Raw genomic sequence first — 18,506 nt, 5'->3', positions numbered from 1 at the left:
TTTGTCTGAGGAAGTAGGGTCATACCGCTTCAGCATCTGCACGGTTGTCTGGTATGACATGCCATCTGCAATACAGCATGTCAGCAAATTCATGCAGACTCCTAATATGCATGTGGACCTAGCTGTGCGTCTTCTGAAGAAGACTGAACGAGGTCTTAAGAGCTACAGGGCAAGTGGCTTTGTGACTGCACAGATGGCAGACAAAGACCTTTGTGAAGAAATTAATGAGGAGGCTGTTTTAAAACAAAAATGGCTGAGGTCCGTAAAGCACCACTTCTTAAATGAATCTCATGATGAGCCGATCAGTGATGCACTTACGAAATTGGAGGTTGGATTCTTCAACTTTGTTGTTGATGCAGCCACGTCAGCCCTCAAGGAGAGGTTTTCCTCATTGGAAAATGTGGTTAACAAATTCTGGGTTTTGACCAATTTCCCAAGCCTCACAGATGAGGAGCTGGCAGAGCAATGTGAGGCACTAGGCACCACACTGCCCTTTGAAGTGCACTCTGATTTGGACAGTAGGAGGAAATTAAAAACTTCCCTGACTTGCCATCAATAACCATGAGCCTCCTTGCGCTTATCTGTTTCATGCATGATAAGGACCTATCGGAGATCTATCCTAACTTTTGGACTGCTCTCAGGATTGAACTTACTCTTCCAGTCACTGTGGCTCAAGCAGAGAGGAGCTTTTCAAAACTAAAATTGATCAAGTCATACCTTAGGTCAACCATGTCTCAGGTACGGCTCACTGGCCTTGCTGTCATCAGTATTAATCATTGAATAGGGGAGCTGATATGATATGATGATTTTGCATCAAGGAACGACAGAAAAGTTAGGTTTTAGCTTCTGTTTTCTGTTCTTGGTGCAATAGTATAATAATTCACATTGTGCTATTTAGAATCTTTATTCAATATTTTATTTGTATGTGTCAGTTAATATTTTTCATTATTGTATCACTGCTCTTGTCAAATTTTGCGCTCGGAGTGGTCTCACCCGGGGCGTAATTCAATGTAGAACCGCCATTGGTTCAGAGCATAAAAGCTATCACTCCCTGTGCCGCCTCAACGCACATGGTCTGAGACGGGCCACCAAGGACCTTGATCCCGGTCTCAATTAAGCTTGGAGCAATATACTGCTTTTCAAAGTCCCAATAATGGACTGGTGTGAACTTTGTTAAGCCCCTTGAGTGGGAAGCAAGACTCCTTCACTGCGCGTCTGTGTCCTGTTCGCCCTGTCGGGACTTATTTTCCCGATAATGACCGTACTATACATTATCCCTTACTTATACACAGCTCTTCTTAATGCTTTAGACTGCTCCATTCCATCAAGTGTTTTTTTTTTGCCTCACTCTGCAGTCCAGTAACTTATCAACCCCAGCGTATTCGGTTGCTAAGCGACGTCAACAACTTTGGTGAAATATTTCTCTGCTGATCAACTCTACGAATGATAATAAATACATTAGAAAAAGACACACTGTGTGAAGTTATTTTTTTCGATTGGGCAAGTAGCCATTACTAATAATACCAATACTCTTTGGCTGGGATGAGGAGGCATCAGACAATCAAGTCATTTTAGCCTGAATAAATAGGTAAAAAGCACCAGAGCAGGTTGCTAGTACCATGGACAGTATCAGAACGATAACCTGTTGAACTAAATGGATGTGGTAGGCTACACCACGGGATGCATCTGCAGACCACTGCCACATGAATAAAGGTAAGACGCGATATTTATTGCTTAAGATTTGCTGGGGCTGTGGCGAGGTCTTTTGTGTTTTTTGCACTCAAGTGGTCGGCTGTTTGCAATTGCTTGCAATTGATAGTCGGTGGAGTCACTCTCTTGTTGACACAAAGTGACTTTTGGTCATTCTGGCTTTGCTTGAATTCTGGAATAATTGTGGGGAGGGAGTGCATGAGTTTTGGTCAGAATGCCTGATGTAGGCTAGTTTTGATGTGTTGTGAATTGAGAACAGCCAGCTCATGATGTGATACAGCGTTCAGCTGTGCAACAAATATTTTTTTCTTTTTCAATCTTGACGTTTGGCCCTTCTGAACTTAAACACGCAGTTAAATACCTTTAGCTTAGCCATATCATGTCACGTTGTCAACATTGGATACATGGAGCACAACATAGTGGGTCATATATCCGATACTTTTTGGAAACGTTTACTAAATAAAACGTGCCAGACAGATTTTGTATACATTTTATTCCTTAGTAATCAGCTACATGGGTATGCCGTCTTTCAGAACCTTTCATTTCAGCACTAAAGAGAGAAAAAAGAGTGCATCCTCATTGTACCCAGCACTTCTGAAAATGCACTTCCGAATGCGTCTCTGTCCCCAGCACATTTCAAACCAAACTGACGCCCATGGTCATAGGGAACCACAGACATATTTAAGGAGCTGCATTCCTTCCTTCGGGGGAAGAGTGACTTCAAAACAAACACCAGTTAGGACAAACACAGCCACATTTGTAATTGTGAGTATAATGGCAAATAGATGAAAATAACTAAATTAATGTAGGATTGTTTCTATATTTCCAGGTTACATCCCACCTGTCAAGGCTGGTGGACAAGCTCAAGAAATACAGTCCATCACTTACAGAAGAGGATCAGCTTCTCAACTCTATGGCAAGAACCCATTCACTGAGAACCTTGAGACAAGCCTGCCAGAAACCTCTGTGTTGAGTCTTCTGGAAGAACTGTTCCAGACCTCTTTGGACTCCAACAAAATCTCTACAAGGAATGTTTCTTTGAAGTGCGACCAATCTTAAATGTGTCTAAAGGTACGGCCACACTGAGCGCGTAACGCACGTAGGATTACGCGGGTAATGCGCCTAACCTGCCGCTTGATCATTGTGTGTCACAAAAATGATTAAACACGCCTAACACGCCTACGCAGCTAGATGAGCCCGCCCAAAAATTATTTTAGCGTGTGTAACGCATCTACAGCAATGGTTCCCTATGAAAAAATTGAGATTTTCTACGCCTCTAACGCGCGCAAGGCGTTCAGTGTGGCCGTACCTTTAGAGAAGAGTGGAGTTGTAGAAGTCCCTGTGGATAAGTTCTTGTTCTGTGAGCCTACCTTCAAAAGACGCTGGTTCTTGGTTCGGAATTCCTCGAGGTCTTTGATCTCCTACAAAATAAATAAGAAGCCCAGTCTCACTACACTGGTTAAGTGACAGAAAGTGAGATTTGCGAGTCAGGAATGTTGTATTAACTTCGTTGGAAATGACACAGATGTTAAAGGATTCGGTCGGTTAAGACCCCAGGTAAATTGCTGATATTGTCTGTGTTATCTTGATAGTGTTTTCTAGCTCCGGTAGCTGTGTCTATGTTTTGTTCACATAAGCGGATGTAAACTGCCTTGGCTTGGTGGCTTTCTCCAATAGGGCTCACAAACTAACAGTTTGTATTCTAGTATTCACTAGTTTGCTACTCACATAGTAACTGTGGATACCAATTTTATTTGTACTGCTATTATTGATTTCTTTTTTTAATTCAAAAGCTTATATCTCAGGCCCTGATTGCAAAAAAGTTGTAAAATTTCACAAACATTACGTATCACAGTCACTGCTTATGGCTGAGTCTAGCATTGCAACGGCCCTCGGCATTCAAGGGCCCTCGGTTATTGTAGGCTGTCAGCCCGCAAGTTTGTCTTGATCTATACACAGAGAGTGAATGAAGTTTAGATTATTTTATACTTACGGTGTGTTTAACTGAAAGTAGCATGAGAGAACTGAACATGAATTAAACCTTTTCCGCAGTAAGCAAATCCATTAATATCGGTGGGTCGAAGCAATATTCACAGATGAACCCAAAATTAACCCAAATCCCCGTGACTAGGAAATGTAACATTCAAGAACGCTGACTTCTCACTCTCAGCAGGTCTCTTCGTCTGTTAGCATGGGAACTCAATTGGAGGTCAATTGACCGCCAAACTACCGGTATCAGACCTCGTTTAAACCGCAAGTTGACTATGTTACATCACAACATAGTCAATGTCAACAATTCACGACAAACTGTCCATATCCTTAAAGGACAGATAGATAGTTAATGATTAGAGCTGTCAGTTAAACGCGTTATTAACGGCGTTAATGCAAACCAATTTTAACGGCGTTAAAATTTTTATTGCGCGATTAAAACAATTATTAAAAAAAAAAGTTTTTTTCTCAACCATGGAGAATGGCCGTAGATAAGCAGCAATGAAAACACCAATAAGCTTGGTAATGTAATTTGCATTTCTGAATTCCCAGACAGGGGTTGTTGAAATAGTGTTGCGAGCTGGGTTGCACAGCTAGTTTTTCACAGCAACGGTGATAGTAACACCTGGATGGTGCCTTTTCAAATGTGTGTGCATGTTAAAGTGCTGTACGTGGACACGTAGAGCCCTCTCCATGGCCGGAGAGCCTGTCGGAGACCCTCTCCGTAGCTTACGTGCGCATCCGATATTTTTTAACTATCCGTCGACGCCATGGACCTATTGGTCGACGCAACGGAGACAGCAAGGGCTGTGATTGGTCCTCTAACAAAATCATTCCTGAATCACTTCTCCGGTTTGACTTTGCACCTTAATTACTTTGTATATCGTTTACTTTGCACCTTAAGGACGAATAAAAAACCAAATAAAATTATAAAAGTTTATTTACAACACTGCTTACATGATTTGTAGTCAACATATAAGATAGATCGGGCGGCGAATTGCATTGATTATCCGACATCCCGACAGAGGGCTGCTGAGGGGTCTCCGTAGTTATGGAGTCGGATTACGGAGTTGGAGTACTATACTTTGGCTAAACGGTCCAGTTGGAACCCCCAACTTCAAGTTTTCAATTCTGCATCGCAAAACAAGCCTTTACATTCGCCGTATTAACGCTATGTATGCCACATTTACGAACCGCGGTACACCTCTGTAACCGCACCGAAGTGCCTGTACGGTACAAATATGTGTACCGTTATACACCTAATTATAATATAACATAGTGTGAAAGAGTGTGTTTGTACCTTATCCAAGTTTTCAAGTTTTTCAACTGTGGTTTGCTTTGTCTGAACAGAAAATAGAGAAAAAAACAAGAATGGGGCATATACGTATAGAGATAGATAGATACATAGATGCTACAACAGAGAAATACAAACATTGGCTGGGCTGGGAACATCAGATCATTTTGGGATTACTTATTTTGAATGTTACACAACATATACACATATTCAATATTAATATTTCAGACCTGAACTAGTTACTTGAAACAACCAAGATTGAATAGAAAGACGGGACAATGTATTTATTGCACAATGGTAACCTCCAATTCTTATTTACCAGTTAAACACAGACTGAACACCAACACCCTTGACTATTTTCCCCTACTTCTGTTTCTATCTCTCCCTCATTAATCCCAATCCCTCTGACTCGGTATCGCTCACTTCCCAGTGTTGCTCAGAATAGAAGCTGGCTTCATTCCAGATAGGGTAGAGAGGTTTAATTTCTCCTCTAACAGAGCAAAACATGTGAACTGCTCACAATACAATGTAAATTGTATCTCTGCAGGCCCAAACTATTCCTTACCTTCCATCTGGATATGACAGCCCCCATATCTGCAGGTCGGCCGTTTTCTTTGAGCTTTTGATATCAAGAGTTTTAGTTAAATAAATTATAATCAACTAATTGACTTAATCATACATTTCATTGTATTTGTATCATAACATATTGAACAAGTAACATATCATTAAATGAAATGGCATAGGGGCCATTAATGGCCATTACATTGGATGATAAAATAAGATTAGTGAACAATAATAATAGCTGCCCTCGTGATGTGTGAGGTTTTAAATTAATGACTGTCCGTTTATTAAATACTTAACACACATCTCAATAGCAGTTCATGTAGTTTGAATGTATTATTTTGAGTTAGAAAGATAATCTTATTAGATATTTTACCGATATTCACGGTCTGGTTATAGCGATTTGACCAAATACATGATCATCCCAACAGCAGAATACAAAGTGCCCTAAACAACAGCACAACTAAACACTTCCATATGTCAGCAAATCCGTTCATATGTGTAAATGTGTACAGTAATGGGACTAGGGGGAACTATAGGGGACTAGGGGGGACTAGAGGGGAACTAGAGGAGACTAGAGGGGACTAGGTGGGACTAGAGGGAACTAGGGGGGACTAGAGGGACTAGACTCGAGGGACTAGTTGGGACTAAGTGACGGATTTAAGACAGCGCCTTAAACGGTCTGAGGTTAAACTTTAAACGGGACTAAATTAGACCTTAAATGGGACGAAAGTTAGCCCTTAAACGGTATTTGCATGGCAGGCTGCTGCTTCAATATCTTCTATAGAATATCATCTAGACGTACTTACATTAGTGAGCACGGTACAGACAGAGTGACGGAAACACTGTCCGGACAAACTGACGGTCCAGACTGACAGCTTCAGCTAGCGGCGGAAAAACAACAGTGACGTAAATGTACTTCCGGTTCCAACGTGTGTTTTATCTTCCAAATACTGTATATATAGTATATAGTATGTACATAAATTAGAATGGCGCATTGGAAAAAATAAGAAACACTGAAGATAAATATTTAGGAAAAAGATATTCAGAGTTTTTACAAACACAATGAACTGTTTTGTCGGTAACCTGACGTCAGCAACGCGTTGACGTCATATTCAAGCGCCACGGAGGGAGATTCAAGTGTCTTCTCTCTCCAACTAACTCCAGTCAGGTAAAACACGGATTAATACCATTAGAGACGATATAAACTGCTGCTGTGACAACACCTCACTAATACTAAATCAGTTAAAAAATAACGAATTCACGAAAGATTTACTGAAACTGTATTCACGACTGAGTTGTTACGCACTGCAGTCCATTTAAATGGATACTTCACCGGTGCCGATAGAATAGAATAGAATAGACTTTATTTGTCATTGTGCATTGGATACACTACGAAATTTGTTTGTGCAACCACTAACAAAAGTGCAGTTGTGCTGGGTGGAGGGTAGGAGTGTAGTGTGATTATTAAGTTCTGTGATGGCCCTGGGGATGAAACTGTTCTGCAGTCTGGAGGTGCGGGCTGTAGTGGCCCGGTAGCGCCTGCCAGAGGGTAGCAGGGTGAAGAGATGGTTTGCGGGGTGAGTCTCATCCTTTAAAATGCCACATGCTCGGCGGAGGCAGCGCGTCCTAAAGATGTCATCCAGGGGAGGCAGTGGAAGTCCAACTATTCTCTCAGCAGACCTTATGACCCGACTGAGGGATTTCCTGTCCTTTTCTGTGCAGTTGACGTACCATGCAGTGATACAGTAAGTGATCACACTTTCAATGCAGCAGTGGTAAAAAGTCTTAAGCAGCTCGGGAGACTGTTTTTCCTCAATATTCTCAAGAAGTAGAGCCGCTGCTGTGCTTTCCTTACTGTGGCAGTTGTGTTCATCACCCATTTCAGGTCCTCTGAGAGCATAATCCCCAGGAATTTAAAGCAGGAGGTCCTCTCTACTTCCTCACCATTGATGATGAGGGGTTGAGGGTTCGCCTTTTGCCGCCTGAAGTCGACTATGATTTCTTTTGTCTTTCTGACATTCAGGGTCAGGTTGTTTTTTTGACACCATTCTGTCAGTCTGTCAACTTCGTCTCTGTAGGCACTTTCATTTTCATGGGTGATTTGTCCTACCACAGTGGTGTCATCTGCAAATTTGATCACAGTATTTGAAGGATGGGTGTTGGTGCAGTCATATGTGTATACGGAGTACAGCAGGGGACTCAATACACAGCCTTGTGGAGCTCCAGTGCTGAGGGACAGGCTCGAGGATTGGTGAGGACCCAGTCTCACTGTCTGCGGGCGATCTGTTAGGAAATCCTTAATCCACATACACAGGCTGTAGCTGAGGCCCAGATCAAGAAGTTTGGTGATCAGCCGGTTGGGGACGATGGTATTAAAAGCCGAGCTGTAATCTATAAAGAGTAGTCTTACATATGTCTCCTTCTTGTCCAGGGGCCGTATTCACAAAGGATCTTAGGGCTAAAAGTAGGTCCTAACTGCCGAATTTAGGAGTAACTCCTAAAAATAATGGGCGTGTCACTCTTAAATTTAGGACTCCTAACTTTTTTCACTAAGAGCAATTCACAAAGTATTTTAGGACTAAAAGTAGCACCTAAGTCTAGGAGAGCTTAAAAGTCCTCAAGAGGACTCCTAACTCAGTAAGACCTATTCACAAAGAATCTTCAAATGCCTGCGAGACGAAATGTTAGGGTATTCAACTTATTGTGGAGTTAATGCGCGATGCAATAACATCCCAGACTAACAGGAATAATCAGATTAGTCCCGAAATAAAATGTTATAAAGTTATAAAGTTATAAAAAAAAATATATAACTTATAAAAAATAAAAATAATTGCGCCATCAAAAGACGAGGACGTGTTCGTCAATAGGAAGAAAGTGCATTCCATCAACACGCAGGTTGTTTTTGATGCAAATTTTAACATAGCCTACTGGATGTTGTTGCAAAGTGGCCTGGATCTTCAGCTACCCATGATTCGCGCATTTTAATGGTGAGCGGTCTGAGGCAGCTTTTTGAGATGTACCAGTTGGGTGTCACTTGCTGGGTGACAGTGACTATCCATGCAAGACGTGGCTCTAGACACCCTACCTCAATCCACAACCGGGAGCACAGTTAAATGTAAGTGATTACGCAGATTACGCTTAGTCCTATGCGTAAAACACATCGTATTGGCTCTTTGCGAGCACACAAACATACACGAAATGTTGTGGAGAGAGGAATTGGGCAGATGAAACGTCGGTTTCATGTCCTCCACGGCGAAATACGCCTCACCCCAGAGAGGGCAAGCACAGTATTCACTGTATGTGCCATTCTACACAACCTCTGCAAGCGGAGGAACATTCCACAGCCAGACGACGATGATGATGATGATGATGATGATGGCGATCAACATTACAAGGAATTTGGCCGTGTGGAACCGAGTGGACAGGCATTTAGGGATCACTTTGAAAACACATTTTAGGTAAACACCTTGGCACAAATCAGTCAACACTTGGGTAGTTCGTAACATTTATTTTCTTTTACGTATTTTTATTGTTTGCTTTCTCTCTCTCTTGAACGTGCAGGCTACAACGTCATTATTGTGGTCTGCACAAAATTGTCATCATGTGTGTATTCTGCTAACTGCACTATAACTACTTAATAGGAATTCATTTCTAGCCTGGGCTATTTCCTTGTTTTTCGGTGATTCAGTGGGCTCGTCTGAACAACCAATCACCGAACTGACAGCTTCTAAACTCGTGCACGAGAATTGACGTAATCCATAGCAACGGCGCGTCACTCTTAGTTCACTCTTTGTGATTTATCCTTAGTAAGAGTAGGTCTCAGCGGCTTTGTGAATAACTTTTAAGAAAAAACTCCTACGTAAAATGTTTTAGCGCGAGTTAGGAGCACTCCTAGCGGTAAGATAAAATGCTTTGTGAATACGGCCCCAGGTGTGTCAGCGTTGAATGGAGGGCTGTGACGATAGCGTCCTCAGTGGACCTGTTTTCCCTGTAAGCATACTGATGCTGGTCCAGGGAGCGAGGGAGGAAAGCCTTAACGCGCTTCGCCACCAGCCTCTCAAAGCACTTGGCGATGATGGGAGTGAGCGCCACAGGTCTATAGTCATTTAAGGTGCTGATGTTACTTTGCTTGGGCACAGGTATAATAGTGGCTGTTTTAACAGGTTGGTACGACCGCTTTGGCTAAAGACATGTCCGTAAAGACATCTGCAAGCTGGTATGCGCATTCTTTGAGCACTCTTCCTGGAATGCCATCTGGTCCCTCTGCCTTCCTTGTGTTCACAGACCTGAGGATGAGTCTTACCTCCTCTGCTGTTACCATGGCTGTGTGGTCTGTGCCAGCAGGTGGGGGAGCAGCTCCATTATCTAGCCCAGGTGTCTCGAAGCGGGCATAGAAGTGGTTGAGCTCCTCTGCTAAGGAGGCATTGATGTTTGTCGGTGGGTTGCGGCTTCCCCTGTAGTTCGTGATCTGTTGTATGCCTTGCCACACTTGTGTTGGGTCTCTGTTGGTGAAGTGGCCCTCAATCTTCTCCCTGTACATGGCTTTGGCCTGCTTGATGCCTTTTTTCAGGTTGTGCCTGGCTATGCTGTACTGTGCTCTGTCACCTGATTTGAAAGCTGCGTTGCGCTCCCTCAGAAGGGCCTGTACCTCCCCAATCATCCAGGGTTTCCTGTTAGGGGGAATCCTGCTGCGGGTGATGGTGGTGATATTTTCAATGCAGGTCCTGATGTAACAGAGGACAGCGAAGGCATACTCATTTACATCCTGATTAAAAAAAACAAGGTCCAGTTTGTTCTTTCAAAGCAGTCCTTGAGCTGTAGAGATGCATCTTCAGGCCACTTCCTAAACGTTTTAATGGTAGCTTCTTGTTTTTTAATGATGGGGCGATATGCGGGAATCAGGGATAGTGACAGGTGATCAGACTGGCCCAGGTGTGCGAGGGGTGAGGCCCTGTATCCCTTTTTAATATTTGAATACACACAGTCTAGAATATTTTTTCCTCGAGTTGCGCACTTTACGTGTTGATCAAAGCAAGGCAGCACCGTCTTGAGGTTGACATGGTTAAAGTCACCAGCCACGATAAAAACGCCCTCTGGATAAGTGGTCTGCTGTTTGTTTATAGCTGCTAGTAGATAGCCAAGTGCTGCATTAACGTTGGCATCTGGTGGGATGTATACAGCGGTTACCACGGTAACGGAGAATTCGCGTGGTAAATAAAATGGTCTGCATTTGACTGCTAGCATCTCTAGATCAGGTGAACAATGCTGATCAATGACAGTGGAGTTTGTACACCAGTCCTTATTTACATATGTACATAGTCCTCCTCCACGGCTCTTACCAGAAGCCTCTGTTCTATCGCTGCGATGAAGTGAGTGACCTGCCAGCTCCACTGCTGCATCTGAGATCCCCGAGTGTAGCCAGCTTTCCGTGATAACGATGATGGAGCTGTCTCGTATGGTTGACCGCGTCGATATATCTAGATGAAGCTCGTCCATCTTATTTCCTAGAGACCTTACATTTGCGACGTAAAGACTGGGCAGTGGTGGTCTGTTTGGAGCCCTTTTTAGCCTAGCCAAGTCGCCAGACCTGCAACCCCGCTTCTGTTTACGTTCCCTCCTCCGTCTTCGGGGTATGCCGCTCGGTGTATCTATCCATGGAGACGCCGGTGTTCTTGCTATTCCCGGAGGAATCCCATGCGAGTGTTGAAAGGCACTCGATACGAAGGTTATATGAAGTAAATAATTCTATGTATTATAAATGTGCATTTAAAAAAAAAAAATCGGTTCATCCTAGCCTGAGAAAAGGCAGAACGTGTCTCTCTGGCTCAAAAGTAAGAAATCCTCAAACTACCACAGTGCATTGCTCCCGCTGCATCCTAGCGCGAGTGGAGGCGTGAGCAAACTTGTGTAAACATATCCCCGTGATACGTTGACTGGTTTTTGCCCTCATTCTTTAAAACGCTTCATTTGTGAATTACTGTACAGTGTAAAAACATTTGCTAATTACAGTAGCTCAGCATATCAAGTATTTGTACTCAACCTTTTCTCCCCAGTTGAAATAAGTGTATCTTATACAGTAGGCCTACTTTAGTTTAACAGCACTTGGGTTAAGAAAACAAATCACAACAACTAACCTGAATTTGAACTTTTATTCATGAAAAAATTTGAACTACTTGCAAAAATAAAACGTGTAGGGTGCGTTTGCTAGAGTCAAAATAGTCACAGTTCTACTTGAGCATCTACTGTCTCCTGGTAGCCACGGTACTTCCCATCCTGTGCTGGGTAATTAGCTCTGATGGCCTGGACAACACAGAGTAGCCTATACAGCATTACACAGACGTTGCCTATGCTCTGCCGATAAGATCGGCTACTTTCGGAGACCTACATTGTCACGTTCCCGGGGACTCAAAACTATTGTAGCCAATGTGTTAATAAAAAAACAATGCTCAGACATCTGTTTCTCCCGGCGGGCTTTGGCTGGCGTTTCCAGTTCACTTTCTGGGTCCGGAAATATGTATTGAATACCGAACTGTTCAGATGAGGCGTAAAGACTGGGTGAGAGGTTACACACATGGCCCCGTCCTCGCCAGATTCAGCCATTTATTCTAGAAGAAACTGGTATTGCTTAAATTCGCTGCAGCACAGTGACTCTGTCTATAGGCGAACAGAGCAATCCGGCGTGCTCCGGCTCCTCTGCAACAGGCAAGGCTTGTTCAGCTGCTGCAGCCGCAGCAGCCTCCTCTATTTGTGTCAATTCTTCCTGGCTGTATTCTGGCTCATACTAATAGCCCTGAATTTCCAAATCAAACTATAGATTTTCAAAATCCACTTCGGCTGTTTCACATTGCAAATTTGTTCTCGCGGTGAAGAAACATGGCGGACATTGTGTTTACATATTGTCCCCGAGCTCCCGCCCCCCTCATTCCTTATTGGTGGGCTCACAAATTTGCGGAACCAGTGGTTTGTAGTGGAGCCCGACCGATATAGGATTTTTAAGGCCGATACCGATACGAATATTTTGTGATTAAAAAATCCGATATGCCGATATATATTAAAAAAAAAAATCCAGAAACGCGCAACAAAACAAACAGATTTCCCTAACATTGGTTATTTGTAGTTATCCTTTAAATCCTTTTCACTCTCAACTAACACGTAACAACAGCAAAACTGGACATGGTAGTCATGAATTAAGTCATGCTTATCGACTTTAGAGAATTGATGGGGATGTTCTTTTAATTGTTATTCAAGCAATGTAGGCCTATGTCTTGTGACAGTTGCCAACTTACCATGAACACACTTGCACACATGAGCTGTGTTGGAAATCATTCCCTATTCACTCCCTCACTATTCCCTATATAGTGTTTATGATATAGTGCACTATATAGGGAACGAACAAACGAGAATTCGGACACTACGCTGAACATTTCTAAGCGTCATTTGCGTCAGTAAATGCGCCGGGTATTTGTGTGACGCAGACAGATGCTCCCACATCATGTAAACAAACCGGGCAATCCCGAGGAAAGCTGGAGCTTGTATTGATGTTGAATGCAACATTTCCTTGTTCAAGTTTTTTTTATTAATTTTGAATATTACATTTTCTATGTTAACTCCCAATTAAATTGTTGACATCTCTAAACGAAAGCCGGAGACTCCATCATTAAATGTATTAGTTTTCGCGGTTATTCAGCTTCTTCTTCTCCTCCGGATGAACACTACCGCATTGCATTGTGGTATACGGAGTAACAAGTAGGGAACATTGTATGTACACTCAAATTTTAGTGCATGAAATTAACCACTGAGAATTCGAACACCACTGCAAAATGGCGAGCACCCTATATAGTGCACTACATCCGTGATAGGAAATGATTTCGAACACAGCTATGAACAACACCGATGATCTCCGTCGATCTCCGTCATTCACTCTGCCTGAATCAGCGGGTTTGGGGCGTTAGAGCGCCCTCTGGTGGACAATTTTTATTTTTTTTAATATTCATTTATCGGCCATTATAATGCCGATACCGAATAGTTAGAAAAATGCCTAATATCGGCCGATAATATCGGCCTGCCGATATATCGGTCGGGCTCTAGTTTGTAGTCCTCGGCCCTTCTAGCAAAGTTCTCCCGAGATGACGTCAAACGCATAATTTGATGTCTTCTCGGGAGACAATTAGAGCTGGGCAAAAGGAAGACTTAGATTGAGGGGGGAAAAAAAACAATTTTTACGTTACAATAGCGATTTTATAATGATAGAACGCCGGTTCTGAATGGGTGAAGTATCCTTGCATAAAAACTTTTTGGCAAAGTTTTTATAGATTCTATAGACTAATCTAATATTCGAATAACAATGTCTTGTGTTTCTGCAGCCATATATATAGGGGAGAGTGGGTTACGATTGGTCAATTGTACTCCTGTGGTCCTCTAGGCACGGAAAAATAAGACAGATGTTGTATGAAAATATCGACCCATATTTCAGGATGTCCCCTGTCAATCAAAATGCATCTATTTTTTTTATGTTTATTCCCCAATTTTTCATTTCACAGTCTTGCTGTGCATGCAATACAATGCAAAGTTGTGTTTGTTTTCAAGCTGGTTTGCTCAAGAGGCTATTGTAGCTAACAATAAACGACTAGCCAGGCATCTGGATCACACCATAAATTTACCAATTTACTTTTTCAAGCTGAATAACCTTTTCCAAATAGTCTTTATATATTTGCTTAAGTTAACTTTAAACAATATAAAACCTGTCAATATATCGGTATTTTTAAGTGCGTTTACTCAAGAATATCGTTATTATTTTATTATTGGGTTAGTCTGATTATTGAGTTCGTCCGACTATGATTGGATTATTAAGATGCATGTATACACCATAGTCAGACTAGAATCGAATTGGGTTTCCCATGGTCAAAATAAGACCCCCAGATTATTTGATTGTTAGTCGCATTAACGGGGAACTATGAAACTTTTTTGCCTTAATTTACCTTAATATAACAAGTCAATGTGATGGTTCTATAACACTTTATGGGCTGATTGGTCGCTGTTTCGACTCCCCCTTGCGCATCTTGGCGGAGAAAGGGAATATGCAAGTTTCTGCCGGCGACCCGCCGCCCACTCACAAACACAGAACCGGCTCGATATAAACACGAGTAGCGAGGGATTGTTACATTCATCATGGATCAGCCGACTTAAAAGAGACAGATGAACCCAATGTCGGAGGAACAGAAGAAGAGAAAAGGGACACTGACAGAGAGGCCAGACACGAGTAAACGTTGGGCGAGCTCCTCAGGAATAGCATGAACTGAAAGAAAGAGAAGACTGCAAATCGGATGCCGACTTGGCCGTGTTGCTCTTGAAATTGTAAGTACCCTTTGAACTTTTTCCTCTTTTGTATTGTGGCTTTCTTGATGTTGACGGTCTCTGTAAAAATGTGTTTGCTCCACCGTTTTGTTGTTTATATCGATCACTAGACCGCTATTTGAATTCCTCAGATTTTTCTAAGAGTGTAGCCTGTATCATGTGATAGGTCAGGCTGGCCATATAATGTAGCACGAGAGCTGCTGTTAGCACATATTCGTCGGTAACAGAACTGTAACGAGACGTGATCCTCCATTATAGCTTTAGCCATGTTATTATCTTTGGTGTAGTTCCCCGCTTGTAAACAAGTTGAAAAAAGATTGCTTTATATTTTTTCTTAGTTACAAGCATTGGCAAACAGCATTGTTATGAGTGATCGCTACGAGGCTTGATGACCCAAGACGGCTCGGCCTGTCGGCCACCACCCACATCCGGACTTGTGCGGGTACAAGTGTCACAAGGAATTCCAGAGAACCCTCAAGAAGATGCTACACAATAGCCCTAAGGCAAAAAACAAACCCTGATGAACTGTCCAAAATAAATATTTTTCTAACTAAAAAGTGTTTATTATTAAACATGAGAGAGGGGTGGCACAAACATTAATGTAAAAAAGGGAAAAAAATTAAAACCATATATAATATTTATTTAAAATGTTTATTTGCAAACATTTACACATAAACATAAATGTGACCCCTAATCTTCCAGACACAGCATTTGGCTATGACAACTCTCCTGCGGGGACCGGCGACAGCATATCCTCTCGATGTCTGAATCTATCTCCAGGGTTTGACACTAAAGGCCAATTTCCACCGGAATCAGCTCGGAAGCGAACGGCAGCGAACCGGTCGCCGAAAATAATAGAAACCATTAAAGTCAACGTAGGCTATTCCACTGGATACGGCACCGGCACGGAACGGAACCGCCCCCAAACCGGCACTTCGTTTACGATACTTGCCTCTTTTATTTCTGAAAGTTGCCGGTTCGCTGCCGTGTCTCAGAAGTAGACTACAGCCAATCAGTTTGCCTTTGCTCATGAATATTCATGAGTTTGCATCGATCCCTATGCAATTCACAGGGTATTGTAATATCATCTTGTATATTGTATATATAATATTATCTATCTACGGTATCAATAGCTAATCAGTGGCAAAGAAGTAATGAAAGTCTGCGTCGATGCCTCGCAAGTCCAGTTACGCGAGTGCCATGACATCTAGAAATCATAGGTCTACCGTATTTAATGGGTTATGTGTATGGTTGATTATAAGGTATGTATGTATGTATTATAATGTATAATATATATATATATATTATAATATACATGGTTTGAATATAACTCGGGAATAATATTGCATGGATAATTATTATAATTATGCACGTCTTGAGCCATCAGTCGGAACGTGTCCGTGCCACTTCCAGTGGCTGCCGTGGCGCTTCCGTGCCGGTTCTGGTGGAAATTGGCCTTAAGGTTTCAAAAGCACTTGCCCATCGGGCAAGTACAGGTCATGTTCGACTTGCCCGAATGTAATGTTCACTTGCCCAAATTAAAACGTGAACGGGCCTCTTTTTGCCAGGCACCTGGCCTAATTTTGGGGAACTCAAAAAACTCATCCTACCTCAGACTGAAGCTGAATGTTAGCTTCCACCTAGTACGTGTTTCAAAAAATAACAATTCTTTGTTTACTTATTTACCAAATGGTCACATCGTGCCATGAAATGATTTCAGTCCACCGTTGCAACCTATTAAAGCTATCGCCCAGTTATATGTAGACCTGCATGCTTTCATCTGGATTTTATGCAAATGTGAATAACTAAATGTCCAAGGTAGTAGCAAAGATATGTATTTTTTAACTTTCACGTTTCTTTTAAAGGCACCCAGTGCAACTTTCGAGGCTTAAAAATAAACATTCAATTTCTAGTCTTTTTTACACGTAGTAAGTTTCAATAACTCCATACCATTACATACCGACATTTAAGCAGCAAAGATGAGACGTCGTTGTGTGGTGAGAACTGATACAAAATCGATAACAACAACAATGCCGCCATTTTCTTTCTTTTTTGTAACCTACAATAAATAAAGCAGGCTTCCAGTCAATGGAAAAATGGCTTCTCCCCACCGGCGATTGTTGTTGTTTACGATTTTCTATCAGTTCTCACCACACAACGACGTCTCATCTTTGCTCCTTGAATGTCGATATGTAATGGTATGGAGTTATTGAAACTTACTACGTGTAAAAAAGACTAGAAATTGAATGTTTATTTTTCATTGAATGTTTACATAAAGTTGCACTGGGTGCCTTTATGTCTAACTAAATAATCACAATCGCGTTTATAGTAGTGTTGTCACGATACTGGATTTTCTAACTTCGATGCTATACCTGGAAACCGTGCCTGCCTTGCGCTGAGTTGTTGACGGGGGGGGGCAACCCGGGCAGTTGCACCGTCGATATTTACGCCATTGATTAATAATATCTTGACCATTAAATAAATGCCTTAAATAAAGGCAGAATCTGTATCTCTCATAAAGAACAATCGTCAGACAATGCCAAGGGATCGGTTCTGTCCCGAAAAACCCTCTGTCTCCGGAGAGACGCCTGTACGATAAGTGCGCCAAGGTCCATGGGAAAACCCACAAATGGTGACGCCATTATCGGAGGAGGGGCTAGGAAGCTGCGCACGCCGATATAAGTAGCCGATCTCCGGGTAGACTCGCTGAAAAGTTGCTCCCGACCAGGTTTGGTTGCGAGCGTAAGTCACCATGGTGATACAGCGACGCTTAAAGAGATCGACTTTCATGGTACAGCTAACCCAGGCTTTCAGCTCAACCTACCTCGCTAACCCTCTAATCGAGCTTCGTAGTACAGGCCCCTGGATTGGGCTTCGCGGGTTTGTTTACCGGCGTTGCTATTGTTACCGGTCTTGCGTGTTCCAACGGTTTATTAGGTGTCTAATAAATCGCTGTCTAATCAATACTTCATTCACTGCCTCTTCCGTGGTTATTACAATATTATGAATAGACTGCTCTGTAAAAAAATAAATAATAATAATTATACCAGATAAATTTTCAGTCGCACCGGTGTGCCCAAATAAAATATTTGGTCGCACTACCCCGAATTCTAGGCGCATGTGCGCCCAAATTAGGCGCACTCTGGAGCCCTGCATTATCAGTTGGTATCACTGTCGTACTATGAGACACAAACAGGTGTCTCATAGCAGATAACAGATATCTTACCATTTTGACACTTGAAACCTCTATTTAAAGTTCAGGGCAAATATAATCGAATGACACCAAGCCAAACATTCGCAAATACACATATGGCCACTAGATTGCGCTGAAGAACATGTGTTCTGATTGAAGGCAATTTACCTTTTTCCTAAGAAACCTTCTTTAAGGAATTTATTGTAAACACCATGTTTAGTTGCAAAATTTGGCCACTGGATTATCTGTTTATGGTGGTTTAACTTTGTGGATAAAAATCACAAAGGTAAAATTTCATTTTTGATTTTTAAAAGAAAAGGGGAAGTTTCTCCTTAAGTTGTTACTTGCGAGTTTTAGTCCCAGAATGATATGGTTTAGATTGCCGGAATTGGTGGAGGCTCA

General features: G+C 42.2%; 2 protein-coding genes across 4 annotated transcripts in view; one reads left to right on the top strand and one right to left on the bottom strand.

Annotated features, from left to right (window-relative positions):
• LOC132473518 (endoplasmic reticulum junction formation protein lunapark-B-like) overlaps window positions 1-6,514 on the bottom strand; it is a 56,353-nt gene extending 49,839 nt beyond the window's left edge. For both annotated transcript variants that reach the window (XM_060073689.1, XM_060073690.1), the window contains exons 1-4: window positions 6,364-6,514; window positions 5,559-5,612; window positions 5,000-5,041; window positions 3,081-3,131 (exon numbers count right to left, since the gene is read on the bottom strand). In XM_060073689.1, the coding sequence (XP_059929672.1) occupies window positions 3,081-3,131; window positions 5,000-5,041; window positions 5,559-5,585 (120 nt within the window). In that variant the 5' untranslated portion in view covers window positions 5,586-5,612; window positions 6,364-6,514. The remainder of the gene's footprint in view (window positions 1-3,080; window positions 3,132-4,999; window positions 5,042-5,558; window positions 5,613-6,363) is intronic.
• A 131-nt stretch (window positions 6,515-6,645) lies between these two features.
• mcm8 (minichromosome maintenance 8 homologous recombination repair factor) overlaps window positions 6,646-18,506 on the top strand; it is a 43,706-nt gene continuing 31,845 nt past the window's right edge. For both annotated transcript variants that reach the window (XM_060073678.1, XM_060073677.1), the window contains exon 1: window positions 6,646-6,725. The gene's annotated coding sequence lies outside the window, so the exon portion shown is untranslated. The remainder of the gene's footprint in view (window positions 6,726-18,506) is intronic.

This window comes from Gadus macrocephalus, chromosome 15 (genome assembly GCF_031168955.1).
Source record: "Gadus macrocephalus chromosome 15, ASM3116895v1".
Classification (NCBI taxonomy): domain Eukaryota; kingdom Metazoa; phylum Chordata; class Actinopteri; order Gadiformes; family Gadidae; genus Gadus; species Gadus macrocephalus.
The sequence above is the reverse complement of the archived record's forward strand: the minus strand, read 5'-3'. Positions and strand labels throughout refer to the sequence as shown.